Source organism: Microcaecilia unicolor, chromosome 9 (genome assembly GCF_901765095.1).
Source record: "Microcaecilia unicolor chromosome 9, aMicUni1.1, whole genome shotgun sequence".
In the NCBI taxonomy this organism is placed as follows: Eukaryota; Metazoa; Chordata; class Amphibia; order Gymnophiona; family Siphonopidae; genus Microcaecilia; species Microcaecilia unicolor.
This window is the reverse complement of record NC_044039.1, coordinates 147,296,894-147,316,976: the sequence shown is the minus strand read 5'-3', so window position 1 is coordinate 147,316,976 and position 20,083 is coordinate 147,296,894. Positions and strand designations below refer to the sequence as shown.

Sequence of the window (20,083 nt, the reverse complement as noted above, 5' to 3'; positions counted from 1 at the left end):
GACTAAAAAGACCCCCTTGCTGATGGAAGAGGGCATGACCAACAGAATTGGAAACTAGAAGGCTCGCTGAAACAAGCCTTTGAAGTGGCTTCTTTGGGCCTACAGCCCGCAGTATGTATTTGGCTCTTGCTGTATGTCTGCAACTCTGGTTGTGGCACTGAGCAATGGATGCAGCATCATTCATAAGAAAATAAGTGTTGCCATACTGGGACAGACCAAAGTTCCATCAAGCCCAGTATCCTGTTTCCAACAGTGGCCAGTTCAGGTCAACTACCTGGCACGATTCTAAAACAGTAAAATAGATTTTATGGTGCTTATCCTAGAAATAAGCAGTGGATTTTCCCCAATTCCATGTTTAGTAATGGCTTATGGACTTTTCTTTTAGAAAGTTATCCAAACCTTTTTTTAAACCCTGCTAAGCTAACTATTTTAACCATGTTCTCTGTCATTGAATTCCAGAGTTTATTTACACGTTCAGTGAAGAAATATTTTCTCAGATTTGTTTTAAATTTACTACTTATACAGTGGGGGAAATAAGTATTTGATCCCTTGCTGATTTTGTAAGTTTGCCCACTGACAAAGACATGAGCAGCCCATAATTGAAGGGTAGGTTATTGGTAACAGTGAGAGATAGCACATCACAAATTAAATCCGGAAAATCACATTGTGGAAAGTATATGAATTTATTTGCATTCTGCAGAGGGAAATAAGTATTTAATCCCTCTTGGAAACAAGACCTAATACTTGGTGGCAAAACCCTTGTTGGCAAGCACAGCGGTCAGACGTCTTCTGTAGTTGATGATGAGGTTTGCACACATGTCAGGAGGAATTTTGGTCCACTCCTCTTTGCAGATCATCTCTAAATCATTAAGAGTTCTGGGCTGTCGCTTGGCAACTCGCAGCTTCAGCTCCCTCCATAAGTTTTCAATGGGATTAAGGTCTGGTGACTGGCTAGGCCACTCCATGACCCTAATGTGCTTCTTCCTGAGCCACTCCTTTGTTGCCTTGGCTGTATGTTTTGGGTCATTGTCGTGCTGGAAGACCCAGCCACGACCCATTTTTAAGGCCCTGGCGGAGGGAAGGAGGTTGTCACTCAGAATTGTACGGTACATGGCCCCATCCATTCTCCCATTGATGCGGTGAAGTAGTCCTGTGCCCTTAGCAGAGAAACACCCCCAAAACATAACATTTCCACCTCCATGCTTGACAGTGGGGACGGTGTTCTTTGGGTCATAGGCAGCATTTCTCTTCCTCCAAACACGGCGAGTTGAGTTCATGCCAAAGAGCTCAATTTTTGTCTCATCTGACCACAGCACCTTCTCCCAATCACTCTCGGCATCATCCAGGTGTTCACTGGCAAACTTCAGACGGGCCGTCACATGTGCCTTCCGGAGCAGGGGGACCTTGCGGGCACTGCAGGATTGCAATCCGTTATGTCGTAATGTGTTACCAATGGTTTTCGTGGTGACAGTGGTCCCAGCTGCCTTGAGATCATTGACAAGTTCCCCCCTTGTAGTTGTAGGCTGATTTCTAACCTTCCTCATGATCAAGGATACCCCACGAGGTGAGATTTTGCGTGGAGCCCCAGATCTTTGTCGATTGACAGTCATTTTGTACTTCTTCCATTTTCTTACTATGGCACCAACAGTTGTCTCCTTCTCGCCCAGCGTCTTACTGATGGTTTTGTAGCCCATTCCAGCCTTGTGCAGGTGTATGATCTTGTCCCTGACATCCTTAGACAGCTCCTTGCTCTTGGCCATTTTGTAGAGGTTAGAGTCTGACTGATTCACTGAGTCTGTGGACAGGTGTCTTTCATACAGGTGACCATTGCCGACAGCTGTCTGTCATGCAGGTAACGAGTTGATTTGGAGCATCTACCTGGTCTGTAGGGGCCAGATCTCTTACTGGTTGGTGGGGGATCAAATACTTATTTCCCTCTGCAGAATGCAAATAAATTCATATACTTTCCACAATGTGATTTTCCGGATTTAATTTGTGATGTGCTATCTCTCACTGTTACCAATAACCTACCCTTCAATTATGGGCTGCTCATGTCTTTGTCAGTGGGCAAACTTACAAAATCAGCAAGGGATCAAATACTTATTTCCCCCACTGTAGCTTGAGGAGTAGCCTAGTGGTTAAGTGCAGCGGATTTTGATCCTAGGGAACTGGGTTTGATTCCCACTGCAGCGCCTTGTGACTCTGGGCAAGTCACTTAACCCTCCATTGCCCCAGGTACAAATAAGTACCTGCATATACTATGTAAACCGCTTTGAATGTAGTTGCAAAAAAACACAGAAAGGGGTATATCAAGTCCCTTTCCCTTTCCATTTCATTGCATTGCATACCCCCTAGTCCTAGTATTTTTTTTTTTTTTTTTAGAAAGAGTAAACCAAGTGATTCACATCAAGTCCCATTCCCTTTTCATTTCATGCCCCCTATTACTAGTATTTTTAGAAAGAGTAAACTAAGCGATTCACGTCCACCCATTCTATTCCTCCCACTATTTTATAGACCTATCATGCCATCCCTTCTCCAAGCTGAAGAGCCCTAGCCACTTTAGCTTTTCTTCATAAGGAAGTCGTCTCATCCCCTTTATCATTTCCGTCACCCTTCTCGGCACCTTTTCTAATTCCATTATATCTTTTTTGAGATGCGGTGACCAGAATTGCACACAGTATTTGAGGTGTGGTTGCATCATGGAGCGATACAAAGGCATTATAATATTCTGATTTTTGCTTTCCATTCCTTTCCCTTATAATACCCAACATTCTATTTGCTTAGCTGCCGCTGCACACTGAGCAAAAGGTTTCAAAGTATCATCGTTGATGACACCTAGATCCCTTTCCTGGTTGGTGACTCCTACTGTGGCACCTTGCATCACATAGCTATAGTTTGGGATCCTCTCTTTCCCACGTGCATCACTTTGCACTTTCTCGCCAGACTCCCAGCCTCATAATGTCTTCTTGCAATTTTTCACAATCCTCTTGCAACTTAACAGCTTTTGAATAACTTTGTCAGCAAATTTAATTACCTCACTAGTTATTTCCATCTCTAGATCATTTATAAATATGTTAGAAAGCTACAGTCCCAGCACAGACCCCTGCAGAATACCACTATTTACCCTTCTCCATTGAGATCATTTAACCCTACTCTGTTTTTCTATCTTTTAACCAGTTTTTAATCCACAATAGGACATTATCTCCCATCCCATCCCATGGATATGGAGGATGTTCATGGGCTGGTGTTCTGAGTGTAGACTTTATCTTTTCTTTGCTCAGATTGTTCATATCCTAGCATTTGTCCAGGCATATCTTCGGAAAGGATTGGCATTTGGTTCTCCTAAAAGATCAGGTTGCGGCTTTGGTCTGTTTTAGGTGCCAACTACAGAAGACGTCTCTTGCAGCTAACCCAGATATAGATTCTTGTGGCCTCCTTTTTCTTATGCCATGTCCAGAGTACAACCTTAATTTAGTCTTTCGGGCTCTTCAGACACCTTCTTTTGAGCCACTCCAGAAGGCCTCCTTGAAAGATTTTATGCTGAAGACAGCGTTCTTCATGGCTGTTATGTCTGTACGTAGGGTTTTGGCACTTTGGGCTCTCTTGTCAGGATCCCTTTTGTTGCTTTTCAGAGGTAGGGATCTCTCTGTGCAGTTCCTTCCTTTCATCCGAAAGTGGTATCAGCATTTCATCCCAACCAATCTGTGGGGCTTCCGTCCTTTTGTAGAGAAGATGAAGAGACTAGGTATTCTTCCTTGAAGCTTCTCGATGTGTGTAGAGTCCTCATTAGATATCTGGAAATTAGGAATGAGTTTTTTGCAAATTGGACAGACTGTTCTTTTTGGTAAACAGAGGCTTGGCCTCATGGTTTCCGTCCATAATTGCTAGATAGCTGAAGGTCACTATTGCATCATTTGCTTGCGGAGAAGCAGGCTCCCCAGACCTTACGGGCTCATTCTATGAGGCATACACCAATATCCTGGGCGGATATTTGCAAGGCAACATCATGGTCAACGCTGCCAAGCACTACAGGGTGGACTTTTCAGCACGCTTGGAAGCCAGTTTTGGGGCTTCAGTCTTCAGGGTGGTGGCGCTGGGATCCCACCTACTCTAAGGATTGCTGTTCATCATCTCACAAGTTCTGGAATAGTAGGAAGCTATATAATGGAAGGAGAAATTAGGTCTTACCTGATAATTTTCTTTCCATTAGTCCTTCCCACTATTTATAAGCCTGCCGGAGTTTTCTGAGATGTTTTAGTCGGTGTGAAGTAATTAGTCAAATAACTGTCACTTTGCATGGTGCTTCCTTCATATCTCTTGTTAGCTCTCCAGAGGTGAGAGGTCCACATATGTTTGCTCATCTGGTTCGTGATGTGTTAGGTTAGCAGTTGCTTAAGGTGGTTGTGTTTTATTTTGAGTTTCTCCTTATTGTTTGCCTACATAATTACTGAGGAGCTGGACTGGATGCCATGAGAGATGTTTCAGCTCAGCTTTCAGTTCTCTGTTTTCACCTGCTGGTTGATGGACACGGCTATCCCACATGTTCTGGAATAGTGGGAAGGACTAATGGAAAGAAAATTATCAGGTAACACCTCATTTCTCCTTACTTAAGGTCCGATGCAATAAAGTGCGCCTCCCTTTGCACACTAATTAGCTCAAATTAGTGCACAATTTTGTGAGTTCCTATGTAAAACTGGGTTTTGCATATGAGCTATCTGTGTTCAAAGCCTTGCATAGACAACAGTACACAGCACATTTTAATCTATGCTAATGAGGTTATTAGCTTTTCAGCACAGATGCAGAAGACCAAAAGGCTGAGCTCAGTTGCCAGGGCTTTGTAATGCAAGGCCTGAGGATGTGTGAGAGCTTAGATTGTTCTTTTGTGGTTAGCATTAGTGAGGATTTTCTGCCTGTTTCTTCTCTTTACTAGATTGCAGGTAAAACTGAAGAGTGAATTTGGGGGGGGGGGGGGGGGTGCTGCTGGAACAGAGAAGTCCTGGGCTGTTGAGAATTGCATGCATGAAAGGGAAATGGGACTTGATATACTGTTGCAGGAATGGATGCATGAATTTGTGATGCTTCAGGAGTCAGACAGCACACACCAGTATGAGAGAAAAATCTTCTTTATTTGCCAGCAAACAAAGCAAGACATCAGTTCTAGCTCTCTTCTCCTTCTCTCAGCTCTTTTTGTGTCATGTGGCTTCTGTCTCAGCTGCTTCTCTTCTTATGCTGTCTTCTCCTTCTTCTGTCTGTTCCTTCTGTCCTTCTCTTTCTTCTGAGCTCCTTCTGACGTAAACTGCTTCTTCTCCCACTTAAATACTGTTCTATCCCCTTCCTAGCCTGGCCCCCCCCCTTACTCTCCAATTGGTTAAGGAATAGATTGGTCACTTTGCCTCAACCAATCATTACTTTTGAAATATCAGTTACATAGGTTTGGTATTCCTCAAACTGACCTCTAACCTGGGGCCCCTTAAGCCAGACATTTGGTCTCCAGAACTCTTATATTTTCCTTATGATTAATGTCTCATCTTATAGCTTAAATTGCTTACTGGACTCTGGCATTCATTAAAGGGGTCAAAAGTCAATCTTACTTAATAGCATACATATCAGGTTATCACTTTCAAGACCATTTCTACATTTTACCTATAATTAATCAAGGAGAAGAGAGCTGACTAGTCCTGACCTCTTCACCTATCAGCTTATACATTGAACCAGCCAGAACTATGGCTAAGTCAAACCACATGTTGGCCTCTTCACTGCAGTCCTTGCTTAGAAACATCAGACAAAGAATTGATACAGAATTTAAAAAGGTTTTCTACCTATTAACTACACAGAATACACAGAATCAGTATTTCTTATAAGACATATTCTAAATATCAGGAATATCTACATATTAAGCACTTCTAAATAGTATTTCAGCCTATTCTTAAACTACAATATGTCATATGTCTGGCTCATGCCTGCTTACAAAACTATTCAGTATGCCTAATAATATACAGATGTTCCAGCTAGCATTGGCAATTCACAAAGGACAGAGTCTCATTTCTCACTGACCTTTCCTAACCCAGCCCGGCAAACGTAAATAACCTAAACCAGATGACATTCCTTCACTTTAGTTGCCAGGTAAAAAGCTAGAATTCAAACTTCAAGCTTTTAATATCATTTCTTAGAGTTAACACTTTCTTTGCCCACTGCCTCAATACCGCCTTTCTGAGGTTTTTGCAACTACATTCAAAGTGGTTTACATATATTCAGGTACTTATTTTGTACCAGGGGCAATGGAGGGTTAAGTGACCTGCCCAGAGTCACAAGGAGCTGCAGTGGGAATCAAACCGTTCCCCAGGATCAAAGTCCACTGCACTAACCACTAGGCTACTCCTCCACTCCATGAACAGATCTAAGCACAAAAATCTGTATTGCCAACCAGTTCTGCTTGCATGCACCTGAGCTGGAACAGGGATGGGCAACCTCCCATCGGGTTTTCAGAATTTCCCCAACGACTATGCAAGAAATCTCTTTGCATGCACTGCCTCAATTGTATGCAAATAGATCTTGTGCATATTCATTGTGGAAATCCTGAAAAGCTGACTGGGTTGTGGCCCTTGAGGACTGAGGATGCTCATCCCTGAGCTGGAAAGCTATTCTGTGCTTAATATCAGTATTGCAAACATTTATGTGCAAAATATCCTTCCAGGACATGTGCGGATTATGCGCATGCAACTCTGGGTGCTGATAGGTTGTTTTTTAATGCTTAGATCTGTGCACATGCGTCTGGTGTTCTCCTATGTCGGTGCACAATTTTTGTAGTTGGGTTTGTTTGCATACTGCGTTGGGAAGCAGAAGATTTGCATTATGCTTGCATTGGAGCCATGCGCTAAGTGTTAGCACACGGCTATAATGCAAACTTACTGCATGGGCCCTTACTACTTACAAATACAGTCCATGCTGTGTGCAGTCACCTTTTTTTGATCCTGTGAAATGTCAGCAGCTGGGACCACTCTCCGTGCACAGTGGCAGTGTTGTATGGTTGTGTGCATAAACTGTTTTTCTCCCTATTGGGGAAGGAGTTCAGCTGTCGCAAGTCAGCAGCACCTGGTAGGCAGTGTGGCCCTTGCTTTCTGAGTTTGGCCACTACAGCAGCTGGGCTAGATCGGAAGAGAGTTAAAATGGTGAAGAATCCCTTCCATTACCTCAGTAGAGGCTGGTTCTGACGTCACTTGGAACCCTCCCTCCACCTCCCCCCCCCCCCCCCCCCCCCCCCCCCCCCCCCCCCCCCCCCACCAGCAGTGGCCACTGTACCTGTGAGACAGGTTTGAAGCATGTTCTCTGATGGGGGCATTGCAGTTCTGAGGGCACAACCTTCAGGAGTGGAGGAGTAGCCTGTCGGTTGCCAGTCATCTGAGAACGAGGTTCAGTTCCCACTACAGCTCCTTGTGATCCTGGGCAAGTCACTTAACCCTCCACTGTCCCAGGTGCAAAAACTTGTGAGCCCATAGGGACAGAGAAAGTACCTGCATATAATAAATGTAAACCATTTTGGTTATATCACAGAAAGACGGTATATCAGATTCATGAACCTTGCCCCCGCCCCCCCTTTTTTTAAAGTGTTAACATAATGCTAAATTAAAACCTTAAAATGTTAACCTTCTTACCTGGGATTCTAGTGTCCTAAGAGCATTGTTACATGGGTATTTGCTGGCCCTTCAGTAAGGTCAGCTGGTGTGATCTTCACTGAGCTACTGTCTTCAATGGTTGTTTTCCAGATAAAGACTTTTCTATACTACAAGAAATAGATGCTCCAAAGGACACAGGTAAGGTATCGAAACAACTGCTAGGCTAGCCTTCTGACTCTGTTGTTTGCACCAAGGTGCAAGAAACGAAGGTCTGTTTGGGGTTCTGTGGCATTGCAGAGCTGCTACACCCAATCTCTGCGTGGGAGGGAGGGCAAGCACCTGCCCCTACTGCAGGCATGAGAGTAGTACTGTGGTTCAAATTTCCCCCCCCCCCTAGCTCTCAGGGAGAGAATATCACCCAGCTACAGGTTAGAGGATGATAAAGGGGAAAAGATCTGTCAATTGCCACAAGGTAAAGAATAGCTTTTGAAGGCAATCCTGCATTTCCTTCCTCATACAGGGATGTTTCATATTTTTGAAGGATTTTGCTGAGAACACTGTTTATATTTATTGAGCTTTTTTGGTTTGGGAGAAGGAGGGAGAAATGATCAGTGCAGTATGTGTTAGTATCTGGGAGGGATGTGACAGTCAGTAGAGCAGTTGCAAATTTTCAAGATTGAGAGAGGGCTGTTCACTGGCTCTTCCCCCTCCCCCTTCAAGGTCCTAGAGAATTTAACCACAAAATGGAATTGCATTCAATAAAAAGACCTCTGTGTCATCACTGGAAGGGTGACTTTTTTTTTTCCCCCCACCCCTCTCCCTTCTTCTTGGCAGTTCGGTGTGGAGAGTTTCCAGATACTGGATCTTGCCGTGCCAGCTTCCCCCGGTGGTACTATGACCCAGGCAGTCAAAACTGCTACAGATTTACCTATGGGGGCTGTCCTGGCAATGAAAATAACTTCTTGACTAAGGATGCCTGCCTGACTGTGTGTGATGGATTTTCGTGTAAGTGATCATGTCTCGGGGAAAAGTGATGGGTTGGAGTTCTAGAATTATGGAGTTCATCAAAAAAAGTCTTTTTTTTTTTTTTTTTTTTTTACAGATAGCAAAACAGCATGTTCTGTTGCACATAATAGTATTTGGGTGACCTCCTTATATGTTCAGTGTGTTTTCAATGATCCCAAACATTTAGGTACAAAATGCTATCCTAATTTTGTGGAGAGATGCTTTTGTGACTGAAAAATGTTACATTTATTCAACTGCACAAAATAATTAAAATGATGCATCTGCTTACATCTAGGAAAGTCAGTCAAATGAATTGGTTTTATTATGCTTTCTTCTATTAGTTCCAGTCATATTATAATACATTTATACAGAAATTTAGATTTTTGCACTCAGGATCTCTGAGGAATATGCTTCTTAATACAATTGGATCTCTAGATGGCACGCTTCTCATCTACAGATCATAGTGTGTGGAGTTGGGCATATGGTTCTTTCCAGAAAATTGCAAATGTTAATCTACTTGCTGTTATTATATAAGTCATCAATTTTTTTTCTTTGGCCTGTAAGATTGAGTGGGATGCCACATTTAGGAAGAAGCATTCCCTGCTTTTTTCACTGCCTTATTCAAAAACTCTTTGATAATGCCAATTATTTGATCCCTCCACCCTAATTCATACTTTAGGACAGTTCTGTCATATTTGAATAAATGCACCCCTTCTCCTCCCTCAGCATTCTGTGTTGCACCTTCCATACAGTTGATGGATGCAATCAGGTGTGTAATATCAAAAATAGAACATCTTTAAAATCATTTCTGATCAAGTTAGAAGTGATTGAAACCAGGATCAGCCCCCGACTGATTCTACTACTACTACTACTATTAAACATTTCTATAGCGCTACTAGATTTACGCCAGTGCTTTTTTTGTAGAAAAAAAGGTGCCGGTACTCATTGTGGGCGGGGTCACCACACATGGCACCGCCCCTATTATAGCCACACCCACATTAGTCACACCCCTTATACCAGCCATGGCGCATATAAACAGACATCATTGAAAATATAAAACTAGTATAGGAGAAAAAATAATGTGATTTCTTTTCATTATAAATAATTTCTGTAAGCTGTTACAGCTCCAGTATACCCAGTGCAAAATAAGACAAATTCCAAACACTAAAATGAAAATAAAATTATTTTTTCTACCTTTGTTGTCTGGTGACTTTGTTTTTCTATCCATATTAGTCCCAGTCTCTGATTCTGCTCCTATCTGTTCTCTTAACTCCATTTCCAGGGCTTCCTTTCCATTTATTTCTTTACTTTCTTCCTTTCTTCTTCTTTTGTTGCCCTGCATCCATAAGTAAAAGCTGGGTCCTCCTCCATGGAATTGACTGGAGGAGGTATAACATGGATCCAGCTTTTGCCTATTTTCTCCATCCATGTGCAGTTTTTCTCCTCTTCCCTTTCCCTCAGCTCCATCCATGTGCATCTTCTTTTTTCTTTCCTCCCCTCCATTCATGTCCAGCACTTCTCCTCTCTCCTCCCCTCTATCCATGTCCAGCATTTCTCATCTCTCTTCCCTCCTCTGTATCCATATAAAGCAATAATTCTCTCTCCCCTCTCCTCCATCCAAGTCAGCATTTCTCCTCTCTCCTAGCCAACTCCTCCATCCATCCATGTCCAGCAATTCTCCTCTATCTCCTGCTCTCCTCTCCATCCATTTCTAGCATTTCTCCTCTCTCCCCTCTCATCCATGTCCAGCAATTCTCTCTTCCCTGTCCTCCCCTCCCCATCCAGCGATTCTCCTCTCTCCCCTCCATGTCCAGCAATTCTCTCTTCCCTGCCCTCCCATCCCATGTCCAGCAATTCTCTCTCCCCTGCCCTTCCCTCCCATCCCATGTCCAGCAATTCTCTCTCCCTTGCCCTTCCCTCCCATGTCCAGCAATTCTCTCTTCCCTGCCCTTCCCATGTCCAGCAATTCTCTCTCCCCTGCCCTTCCCTCCCATGTCCAGCAATTCTCTCTCCCTTGCCCTTCCCTCCCATCCCATCCCATGTCCAGCAATTCTCTCTCCCTTGCCCTTCCCTCCCATTATTTCCAGCGATTCTCTGCCTCTCCCCTGCCCTCCCATCGACGTGCGATTTTTCCGTCCCTCCCCTGCCCTCACCTCTCCCATATCCAGCGATTCTTCGTCCCCCAGCGTCCTCCTTCACTGCCTGCCAGCCAGCATCGGATGCAGAAGTGAACGGTGCAGGCAGCGATTGGCTGGCAGCATCGTAGCTTCCCTCTGCAAGTCCCGCCTACAACTTCCTGTTTACGCATAGGCGGGACTTGCAGAGGGAAGCTACGATGCTGCCAGCCAATCGCTGCCTGCACCGTTCGCTTCTGACTCCGACGCTGGCTGGCAGGCAGTGAAGGAGGACGCTGGGGGACGAAGAATCGCTGGATATGGGAGAGGTGAGGGCAGGGGAGGGACGGAAAAATCGCTGCACGTCGATGGGAGGGCAGGAGAGAGGCGGAGAATCGCTGGAAATAATGGGAGGGGAGGGGAGGAGGAGAAAAAGGTGCCGGTACGCCGTACCGTTGCGTACCGGCACAAAAAAAGCACTGATTTACGCAGCACTGTACAAATGAACATGAAAAGACAGTCCTCTAGACTCCCCGTAGCTTGATACCACTGGGAAGCTAGGGTCCATTGAGCTGATCTCATGTGAAGGCGGGCCATGGGTGTCACATGAACTGTGGAAGCCATGTGGCCAAGAAGTCTCAACATCTGCCCATTCCTTCTGTTCATAGTGTTTGCCAATAGGTTGTTCCCATTTGCGTACATACTTAATAGGATAAGACCCCCTATGTTAGCAATGCCACATAGATAGAGCCTAGAGATACCTGCTGTCCCCCTACCTAATCTAAGCACTTTTTTTAAGGGATGTTCCTCTACTTTCAACTGATCTAGAGCTTGCCGCTGCAGGAAATCCTCTATTTTTCTAATACTAAAAAACTTCCCTGTCTTCTATTCCATATTCTTGCTCCAACTCGGAACTCTTTTTTTTTTTTTTTGGTTAATTTTTAATACTGAGCTAATGTGTGGTGGAGTCAACTTGTATAAACAATTTATTGTAGTTCTAAAACAGCAGATAAGGCTGGGGTGGGGCATCCTCTGTCCTCGAGGGCCGCAACCCAGTTGAGTTTTCAGGATTTCCCCAATGAATGTGCATGAGACCTATTTGTATACAACAGAGGCAGTGCTTGCAAATTTCATTGGGGAACTCCTGAAAATCTGACTGTTGGCAGCCTTCAAGGACCAAGGATGCCCACGCATGAGATAAGGTTAGAGCATTGACCAGCTCATGTTTTGTTGACTTTAAATGTTGCTGGGGTTTCTGTGATGCACACTTACCGTCCTAACATTTAAATCCATGTCTTTTTGCTTTATCTCCTTGCAGCTCAGGATATGTTTGGTAGGAATATCAAAAAACAGCAATTTTCAGAAATGGCTTCAGGTAGGAAAGATGATTTTATAATGTGATTTTTGTCTTTATTTTGTAATGCAGAATCTTTCACATTTATTTTGAATGTACATTGCTTCCTCCCACACCACACATACTAAATAGCATGTCTGTGACTCAGCAACCCTTGCTGTCCTGAGGATCCAAGGACTTGTCTTTTTTTTTTTTTTTTTTGGGTGATCTTTCTGTACGGTTCACTGAGTATGTGTGCACTTGGTGCAAAAAGCTCCTGGTTCCTGGAGATCAAGTCTGATCTCTTAAGGTTAACAAATTTTTGGAGGAACTGAGGCAGACAGGTAGATAGAAAACACATATAGGGACATAGCAGAAAAGTCCACCTTCCTTCCAACATCTGAGTGCATCACCTCCAGGGCACCCGTGTGCCTTGTTAATTATGGACAGCCGACTTTCAACTCGGGTCTGCAGTACTGTAGCTTGCATTATTGAGCTGGCTTTTTTTTTTAATCCACTTCAAGGGTATCTTTTGGAGGCTTTTCTTCTCTACAGTATTTAGTAATATTTCTGGAAGGTTCATACAATTTCAGATTTTTTTTCCATTCAGTTTTCAAGTAAAAGCTATTGATGGAATATGGCAGTTAGAGATATTAAGCTGTACCTTCAGATCAAATTATCTAATACCTTTGCTTGACTGTACCTCTTCACAAGAATTCAGGACTAGTATAAAAAGCTCTAATATATCAGGCGTGGTGCTCCTTTCTAGAGTAATTTTATAAACGTTTTGTGGGTACACTGTGTTATCCATGGAGAAAGGCTTATATAAAATTAGTTCAGGGGCTAGACACATATAAAGTAGATGTGGTGAGTGTTCATTCCTATTTTTCCTTGACCTTGAGTGTAGGCATGTTTGGGGGGGGGGGGGGGGAGTGGAGCAGAGTATGGGCAGTTGCAAAGTATTCTCATGCAGTTGATTATGCATGTACTTTATGAACTACCAAACAAGGGTAAGTGTGAGTGCTTTTTTTTTTTTTTAATATCTTTGTTAACCATAAGCACTAAATGACAATACAGCAACTGAATACTACAACAAATATGTGGGTGCATTTTACCTGTGTTTGCTGTAGTCTTTGTTAGGCACTTGTGTTGTCTTTTATAAAATAACCCCCCAAAAGCTGCCTACTTGGACTTTCTACCTAGGCAACCTGTTATAATAATTCCCTCCACTTTCATAAATTTTCAGGTTACCCACTTAATGACATGTAAACTAGCATATAATTATCAAAAATATTTTATTTCAGTGTTTTGTTGTAGTATAATTTTGAAGATAGTAGGGAGGGAGGGCTGATCTTATGAAGAGCGATAGGTTGTTCCAAAGCTTTGGACCAATGTAACGAAAGGCAGAATCACGGGAGGAGGAGAGACTAAGTTGCACGGGTGAGGATAAAACCAAATGATTATCAGCAGAGGGGAGGCATCAAAGGGATGCATAGGGGATGAGGAGATAGGCAGGGGCAGAAGAAGATGTTGACTTATAAACCAGAAGTAAAATCTTATATTGTTGCAGGAATTGATGCATGAATTTATGATACTTCAGGAGTCAGACAGCACACCAGAATGAGAGAGAAATCTTCTTTATTTGCCAGCAAACAAAGTAGAACATCAGCTCTAGCTCTTTTCTTCTCTCAGCTCTTTTTGTGTCATGTGGCTTCTGTCTCAGCTGCTTCTCTTCTGCTGTCTCTCCTGTTATCTTCCAGCTTTCTTCTGACGTAAACTGCTTCTGCTCTCACTTAAATACTGTTCTATCCCCCTCCTAGCCTAGCCCCCCCTTACTCTCCAATTGGTTAAGGAATAGATTGGCTACCTTGCCTCAACCAATCATTACTTTTAAAATATCAGTTACATAGGTTTGATATTTCTCAAACTGACCTCTGACCTGGGGCCCCTCAAGCCAGACAATATGGCACTAGAACTCTTACATTTCTCATTATGATTGATTTCTCATCTATAGCTTAAACTGGGTTCCCTTAGAGACTAAGAGGCCCAATCTGACATTGGTTATTCTCATATTCCTAGTACTAACTGCTAACTAAACTCTGGCATTCATTAAAGGGGTCAAGGGCCAATCTTACTTAATAGCATACAGCTATAGTTTGTTATTACTTTCAGGACCATTCCTATACTTAGCTAATCAATCAAAGAGAAGCTTTTCCTGACCTTTTTCACCTATCAGCTTCTTACACAGAACTTGCTAGGACCACAGAAAACTCAAAACACATGTTGGCCTCTTCACTGCAGTCTTTGCTTAGAAAGTCAGACAAAGAATTGAACAAATATTCTACATAGAAATTACAGAATAAAACATATTCTAAAATAAGCATCCTTATAAGACATATTCTACATACTTATAATGGTCTCTATATCTATATCTAAGCTATCTCCTTATAACAAAATCTACATATCAAGAACTTCTGAAATTATTTCAGCTTTAAACTACTTTTAAACTACAGCATGTCTGGCTCATTCCTTTGTTCATTCATAATAGTTTACAGCTGTGCCAGCATTTAGCAATCCATCAATCACAAGGGACAGAGTTTCATTTCTCACTGACCTTTCTAACCTTTAGCTTAGCCAAGCTAGACATTGAAAATAATCTGAACCATCTGGCATTCCTTCACTTTAGTTGCAAGGTAAAAAATTGAACTTTTTAAACACCAGACTTTTAATATCATTTCTTTGTCCACTGCCTCAATATGTGATACGGACTGAGACAGGTAGCCAGTGTTCAGAGCAGAGAAGGGAGGGTGATGTGTCCTTGTCTCACTTTTGGACCATTTGAGGGGAGATAGGAGGGTGCACAGTAGACCTATTAACTCTTATCCGTAATATTATAGGCTCAGTGGAAGTTGCTGTTGGAGTGTTGCTCGGCATCTGCATCCTTGTGGTCCTGACAGTACTTGGCTACTGTATTCTGAAGAAAAGAAAGAAGAGCACTCGGCGAAATCCCCCTACTGTGAACGGCTCCACCATCTCCACCACCGAGGACACGGAGCACCTGGTGTACAACAGAACTACTAAGCCTGTCTGACGTTAAGGAGATCACCATATGTAACAACCCCAAGTGAGCAAGAGCCTGCAGGATTTATGAGAAGCCTATTAATCTACCAAGAGACCACTGTTCTCTCCTTAAATAATTAGAAATGGATGTGCTTCATTGAGGCTCCTGCCCTGCCCTCGGTTTAGCCTATGATGGTATGCTTGGCTCATGGGGGTTGGCGTTCATGAACCTTTTAGCGTACGGGATACTTCTCAGTCCACCTCCTAAAGGATCCATTGACTGTTGTGAACTGCTTTAATTTTATATTGTAACACACATAGGAAGAAATCTATTTCACTAGGATGATAATTGTACTTAAATCTGAATTCTGGTTCCTCAACAAGAGACACTTTAAGGTTGGTTGTATCCCCACTTGTTGGCTTTTCCCATTTCACTTTTCCCTTTCTCGGGTGTTTGAGGAAGGTCTTGCGTGTACTCTCATTCCAAATTTCTCTCCTTCACATCCCCGGGTACTAGTACTTCTGTAGCAGGAGCCTTTTCAAAAGCCACTCTTCCTCTGATAGGTTTAATGTAATACCATGTAAATACAAGCTTTTGTGACCATCTTATTTCACTTAAAAGCAATGTAGTGTAGTGTGCAAACATGACATGAGGAAGCAGCTTTTAAGGGATATTAAAGGTGATACTTTTTCAGGCATCTGCAATAATTTGCAAAAAATTGAGATGTAGACCCCATGAACTGCTTGTCAGAAGGGGTGACTACCTACCTCAACTGTTGGCAGCATCTCTGCCACCCCTGGATTTTTTTCCACCTTGTTTTATGGTAGTAAATGGCTGGGCCTGATTATATTTGGTAATACTGAAGTGAGGAGGGAGGTAGGTATGGAGTCAGCATCGTTGTGAAACATTTGGTGACAGGGTTGTAACTTTTTTTTTTGTTGTTGTTTTTGTCAGTTGAGGTAGTGTAGTGTTGGAAGTCTCCCAGCAGTTTTCTTGGTATAGTTACTGATGTCACCATTTTCACAATCTAATTACATCAGATTAAGTTACAGGTGCCTGGCAAAATGTCTCAAACTCCTGACCTATCTTTTAAAAGCTTCTTGGGAGGGGAGGTACATCATCGGTCCCAAATAAACTGGTGAGCTGCCCTGGCCTCTGTACCTGCGTGCAGTCGCTGCCTCACCAGAGTAAGTGGTGGAAGTAGGTTTTCAGAATAGATTTCAAGAGAGCAATAGAGAACTGTTTTAATGTCGGTATGCACTAGAACACCCCTAAAAATGGAATCTGTGTATCATCCCACTGTTGCTGCTTTTTTTTTTTAACATGTTTTTTTGGGGAGTACAGGATGAACTGATGGGTTATAATATGGCTTATAACATGTTGACTGTACTATATATTGTAAGTGACAACTTTTACCCCACTCGGACATTGTGCCTTAATAAATTATGCAGACATAATGTGGTGGTTAGAAAACTTCAAATGCTTTGAAGGGCCAGCTGCTTTACACGGGTCTGCAGGCGAGTGGTATTAACATGCCTGCACTTGGGAGGTTTCCAGAATTTTCTCTCTACTGAGGTTCACTTTTATGCCATTGTGTGTAGTGGGACGGTTAGGGCTTTTGCTGAAAGGTAAGTGGAAGTGAACCACAGCTGGAGGGAAACACCGAGAGAGGATCCCAATCTATATAAGGGGTTTTCTAAAGTCCCTGGATTGTCCTCCTAGGCAGCCCCTCAGGTAGCTTTGTGTGTAAATAATTTTAGCCTTTCTTTATGCATAGCTGTAAATGCACATTTTAATAATAAAAAGGTGTTCTGCTTTTTTTTTCTCTCCCCGAATGTTTTTATTAACCAGTCAGCTCCGGTACACTCGGATCACACATACACCATGCTGATGTAATTCATCATAGAAATCTGTTTGTTTTTTCACTCATACGGGGAAAATCCTAGACCCCAACTCTGTTCTCCCCTCCCCTCCCCCCCCCCCCCCCCCCCCCAAAGACAGTGCCAACTCTGTAAAAGAGAAAATCTATTTTCTGTTCTTAAAAGGTGGAAAATTCTCCTCACCCCAGTCTTATTGAAATACATGCTTTTTAAAATATCTTACCTTACCGTGGGAATTAGTGCGCAGTCAGTTTTAGTGCAGGAATTGATAACAGGGGAATTAGCATCAGCTAAGTTACGTGCATAGCATGGAGTGGGGTGGGGAGTGGGTATGGATTGTTCCTTGCAGTTAAAGAACACAGTTATCATGCTTTTAACTGTTATGCATCAGCTAATGTAGATCCGTAGGTGTCAAAATGTCAAAATGATTTCTGTTGTATAATGAACATGTGCTAATTTTATTTTCTTCTGTGTTAACTGTAGGGGAAGATGCTGGCTTCCAATAGTTACTGTAAAAGCTTGGCTGTCACCATTTGTAACTAAGGAGTGGTAACTGCACATTTTTATTGGACTTTAGAAGGGTCATTATATTTTTAAGTTGCTGCTGTAGCCAATTTACGGGCTGTTTCTTCCTTCAAGTTCACATACAGTAAAAGGGTTGCAGTCTCTTCTAGTTAAACACATTTATTATAACAGTGGTTCCCAGTTTTGTCCTGAGGGACTGTAAGTTGATCATTTTTATCAGGCAGTCCAGTACCTGAAATGTAACTTGGCTTGAACGCTGGTTTTTTAAGAATAAAACCCAACCTGTTACGGGTCTCTGCAGTGGTTCTTAAATCTATTTGCATACAAGGGAGGCACTGCATGCAAATAGATCTAATGCATATTCATTGGGGGGAAATCCTGAAAATCTGACTGGAGAGTGACCTTGCAAGGACCAATGTTGCCCACCCCTGCTCTAGTCCGTATGCAGTGCTTCCCAAATGTATCTAATATGATTCTGTTTTAACAGTTAAACATGTGCTTGACCTTTATTCCTCTCTTATCCATTTCCTCCTCCTGGCACTTATCCAAAGGATGAAAGCAGGAGCACTACCACCACTACCGCCAGGTTCCTGTGTGTATCATGTTTCTTGTTTATTTTCAACTTTGTATGCTGCCTTTCTGCACTAATAAGCAAAGCAGGTTACACAATTAGTGAAAGGTATGACACCGGAGTTACATATTCTTCAATCAGTGACAAATTCAAAGCATAATATACTGAAATGTGTTAGCACAGGATAAATGAAACAAAATAAAGCTAAACCAGAATAGAACAGAAATACAGCAAAAGAACAGCAGCAGGGCAACTTGGACGCCACATCAACAACACTCATCCCTTAAACTTCTGTGACCACATGCCCCTCAATCTGGGTATGCTGAAGTAAGAAGTTATCATTCCCTTTTTAAACTTTGAAATATGAAGTTTCCACTGGAAGGTACTGAAGGTGAGAACGCCACAACTGTCGTTACAGCTAGTAACACCTGCCTGACGTGCTGGGGTCGGGATGCAAAAGAGGCTCTCGTTCTGTGAGCGAAGACGTCAGCAGATACATAGAGAAACACCAACACTACCAAATGTGTAGATGATCCCGTTCAAAGTGCTTTAAAAGTCAAGATTCTAACTTTACATCTACTGATATTTCTTCATTGCTGGGGTTATATGGTCAAATTTGGACTGATTAGGCAGCAGTTTAACAGCCACATTTGCACTGCTTGTTCCTTTATAATTTTTAGCCTGCTATAAGGGAAGTTACAGAAATCCAGTGTACTAATTACTGAATCATTGACCAATGCTTGTAATGCAGACTTCTTCAGATACAGTCTCAGTGCTCTAATACGGAACACAATAGCAGATGCTTGTGCCTTAAGATGATGCGCGATTATCTGCAAACGAAAGCATTGTGGAATTGGTTGACAACACTGTGGCACAGCAGAGTCGTATAAAACAATCGCCCAGATTGCCAGTGCCTTCAAAGGGTTAAACTTCAGGTAATTGTGTCATAGCTCAGCAGCAGCAATGGTTGCATATTATAACAGATAAAGACCATAGGGTTGCCTCAGTCTGTTCCAGGCTTGGATTACCCCCTTGCCAGTCAGGTTTTCAAGAATGAATATGTATGAAACTTACTTGCATAGACTGCCTCCATTGTATAGGTAAATCTTTCATGTGTATTCATTGTGGCTATCCCAAAAACCTGACTGGTAAAGGGGTAGTCCAGGTCCAACTGAAACACTGGTCTACTATCCATTCCTCTGAAGCAGGCATTCCCAGCTAGTCACGTTTTCAAGATATCCATAATGAATATTTGAGTTAGATTTGCATGCAATGGAGGCAGTGTATATAAATCTAATTAATGAATATTCATGACTGGAGTTCTCCTGGGACAGGTTTGGGAACTACTGCTCTAAAGGCTGAGCAGAGCTGAGTTTACTTTGTACACAATGATAATTGGCAATTGTACTAAGATGAGCCCTAATGGAGTTGCTCTTGAGTTCTCATGCTGATGTGTAGAAGGTATTGATGTAGTGTTTGTGTAGGACAGGAAATAGGATCTAGGGCCTTGCACCAGCTAGCCCATCTTTTCCGTACAAATCTATATGACCTTCTACTGCGGGGGTCTATAACATCAGCCCTTGCCAGGTTGGGGTTTTCAGGATTCCAGCAATGAATATGCAAAAGATCCATTTGCATACAATGGAGGGCAGTACATTACAAATAGATTTCATGCATATTCATTGGGGAAGTCCTAACAAACAAACAATTGTATTGTGGCCCTCGAGGACTGAGGTTGGACAACCCTAATCAAGTGGAATCTCTTCTGGAAGCTAACAGAACCTGAGAAACAACTGCCTGTGGGTTGAGGGCATTCACTATTCCCCTCTCAACATTCAGTCCAGGAAGGCTACGGCTGGCAGTCTGGGATTTAGTAGGGATTCCCTTGACCTATGTAAGGGGTGTTGGAAATCCACTCTCCATAGATCTCAAGAGGCCAGCATCAGAATGTCCTCTTTATTTGGGTGTTCAGTTGAAATGC

At 42.7% G+C, this 20,083-nt stretch overlaps 1 protein-coding gene across 1 annotated transcript in view; it reads left to right on the top strand.

The window, feature by feature from the left end:
- SPINT1 (serine peptidase inhibitor, Kunitz type 1) overlaps positions 1-16,945 on the top strand; it is an 80,833-nt gene extending 63,888 nt beyond the window's left edge. Inside the window, exons 7-10 of the mRNA XM_030214238.1 lie at positions 7,764-7,811; positions 8,448-8,618; positions 12,051-12,107; positions 14,963-16,945. Of these exons, the coding sequence (XP_030070098.1) occupies positions 7,764-7,811; positions 8,448-8,618; positions 12,051-12,107; positions 14,963-15,156 (470 nt within the window). The 3' untranslated portion in view covers positions 15,157-16,945. The remainder of the gene's footprint in view (positions 1-7,763; positions 7,812-8,447; positions 8,619-12,050; positions 12,108-14,962) is intronic.
- The last annotated feature ends 3,138 nt before the right edge of the window (positions 16,946-20,083 follow it).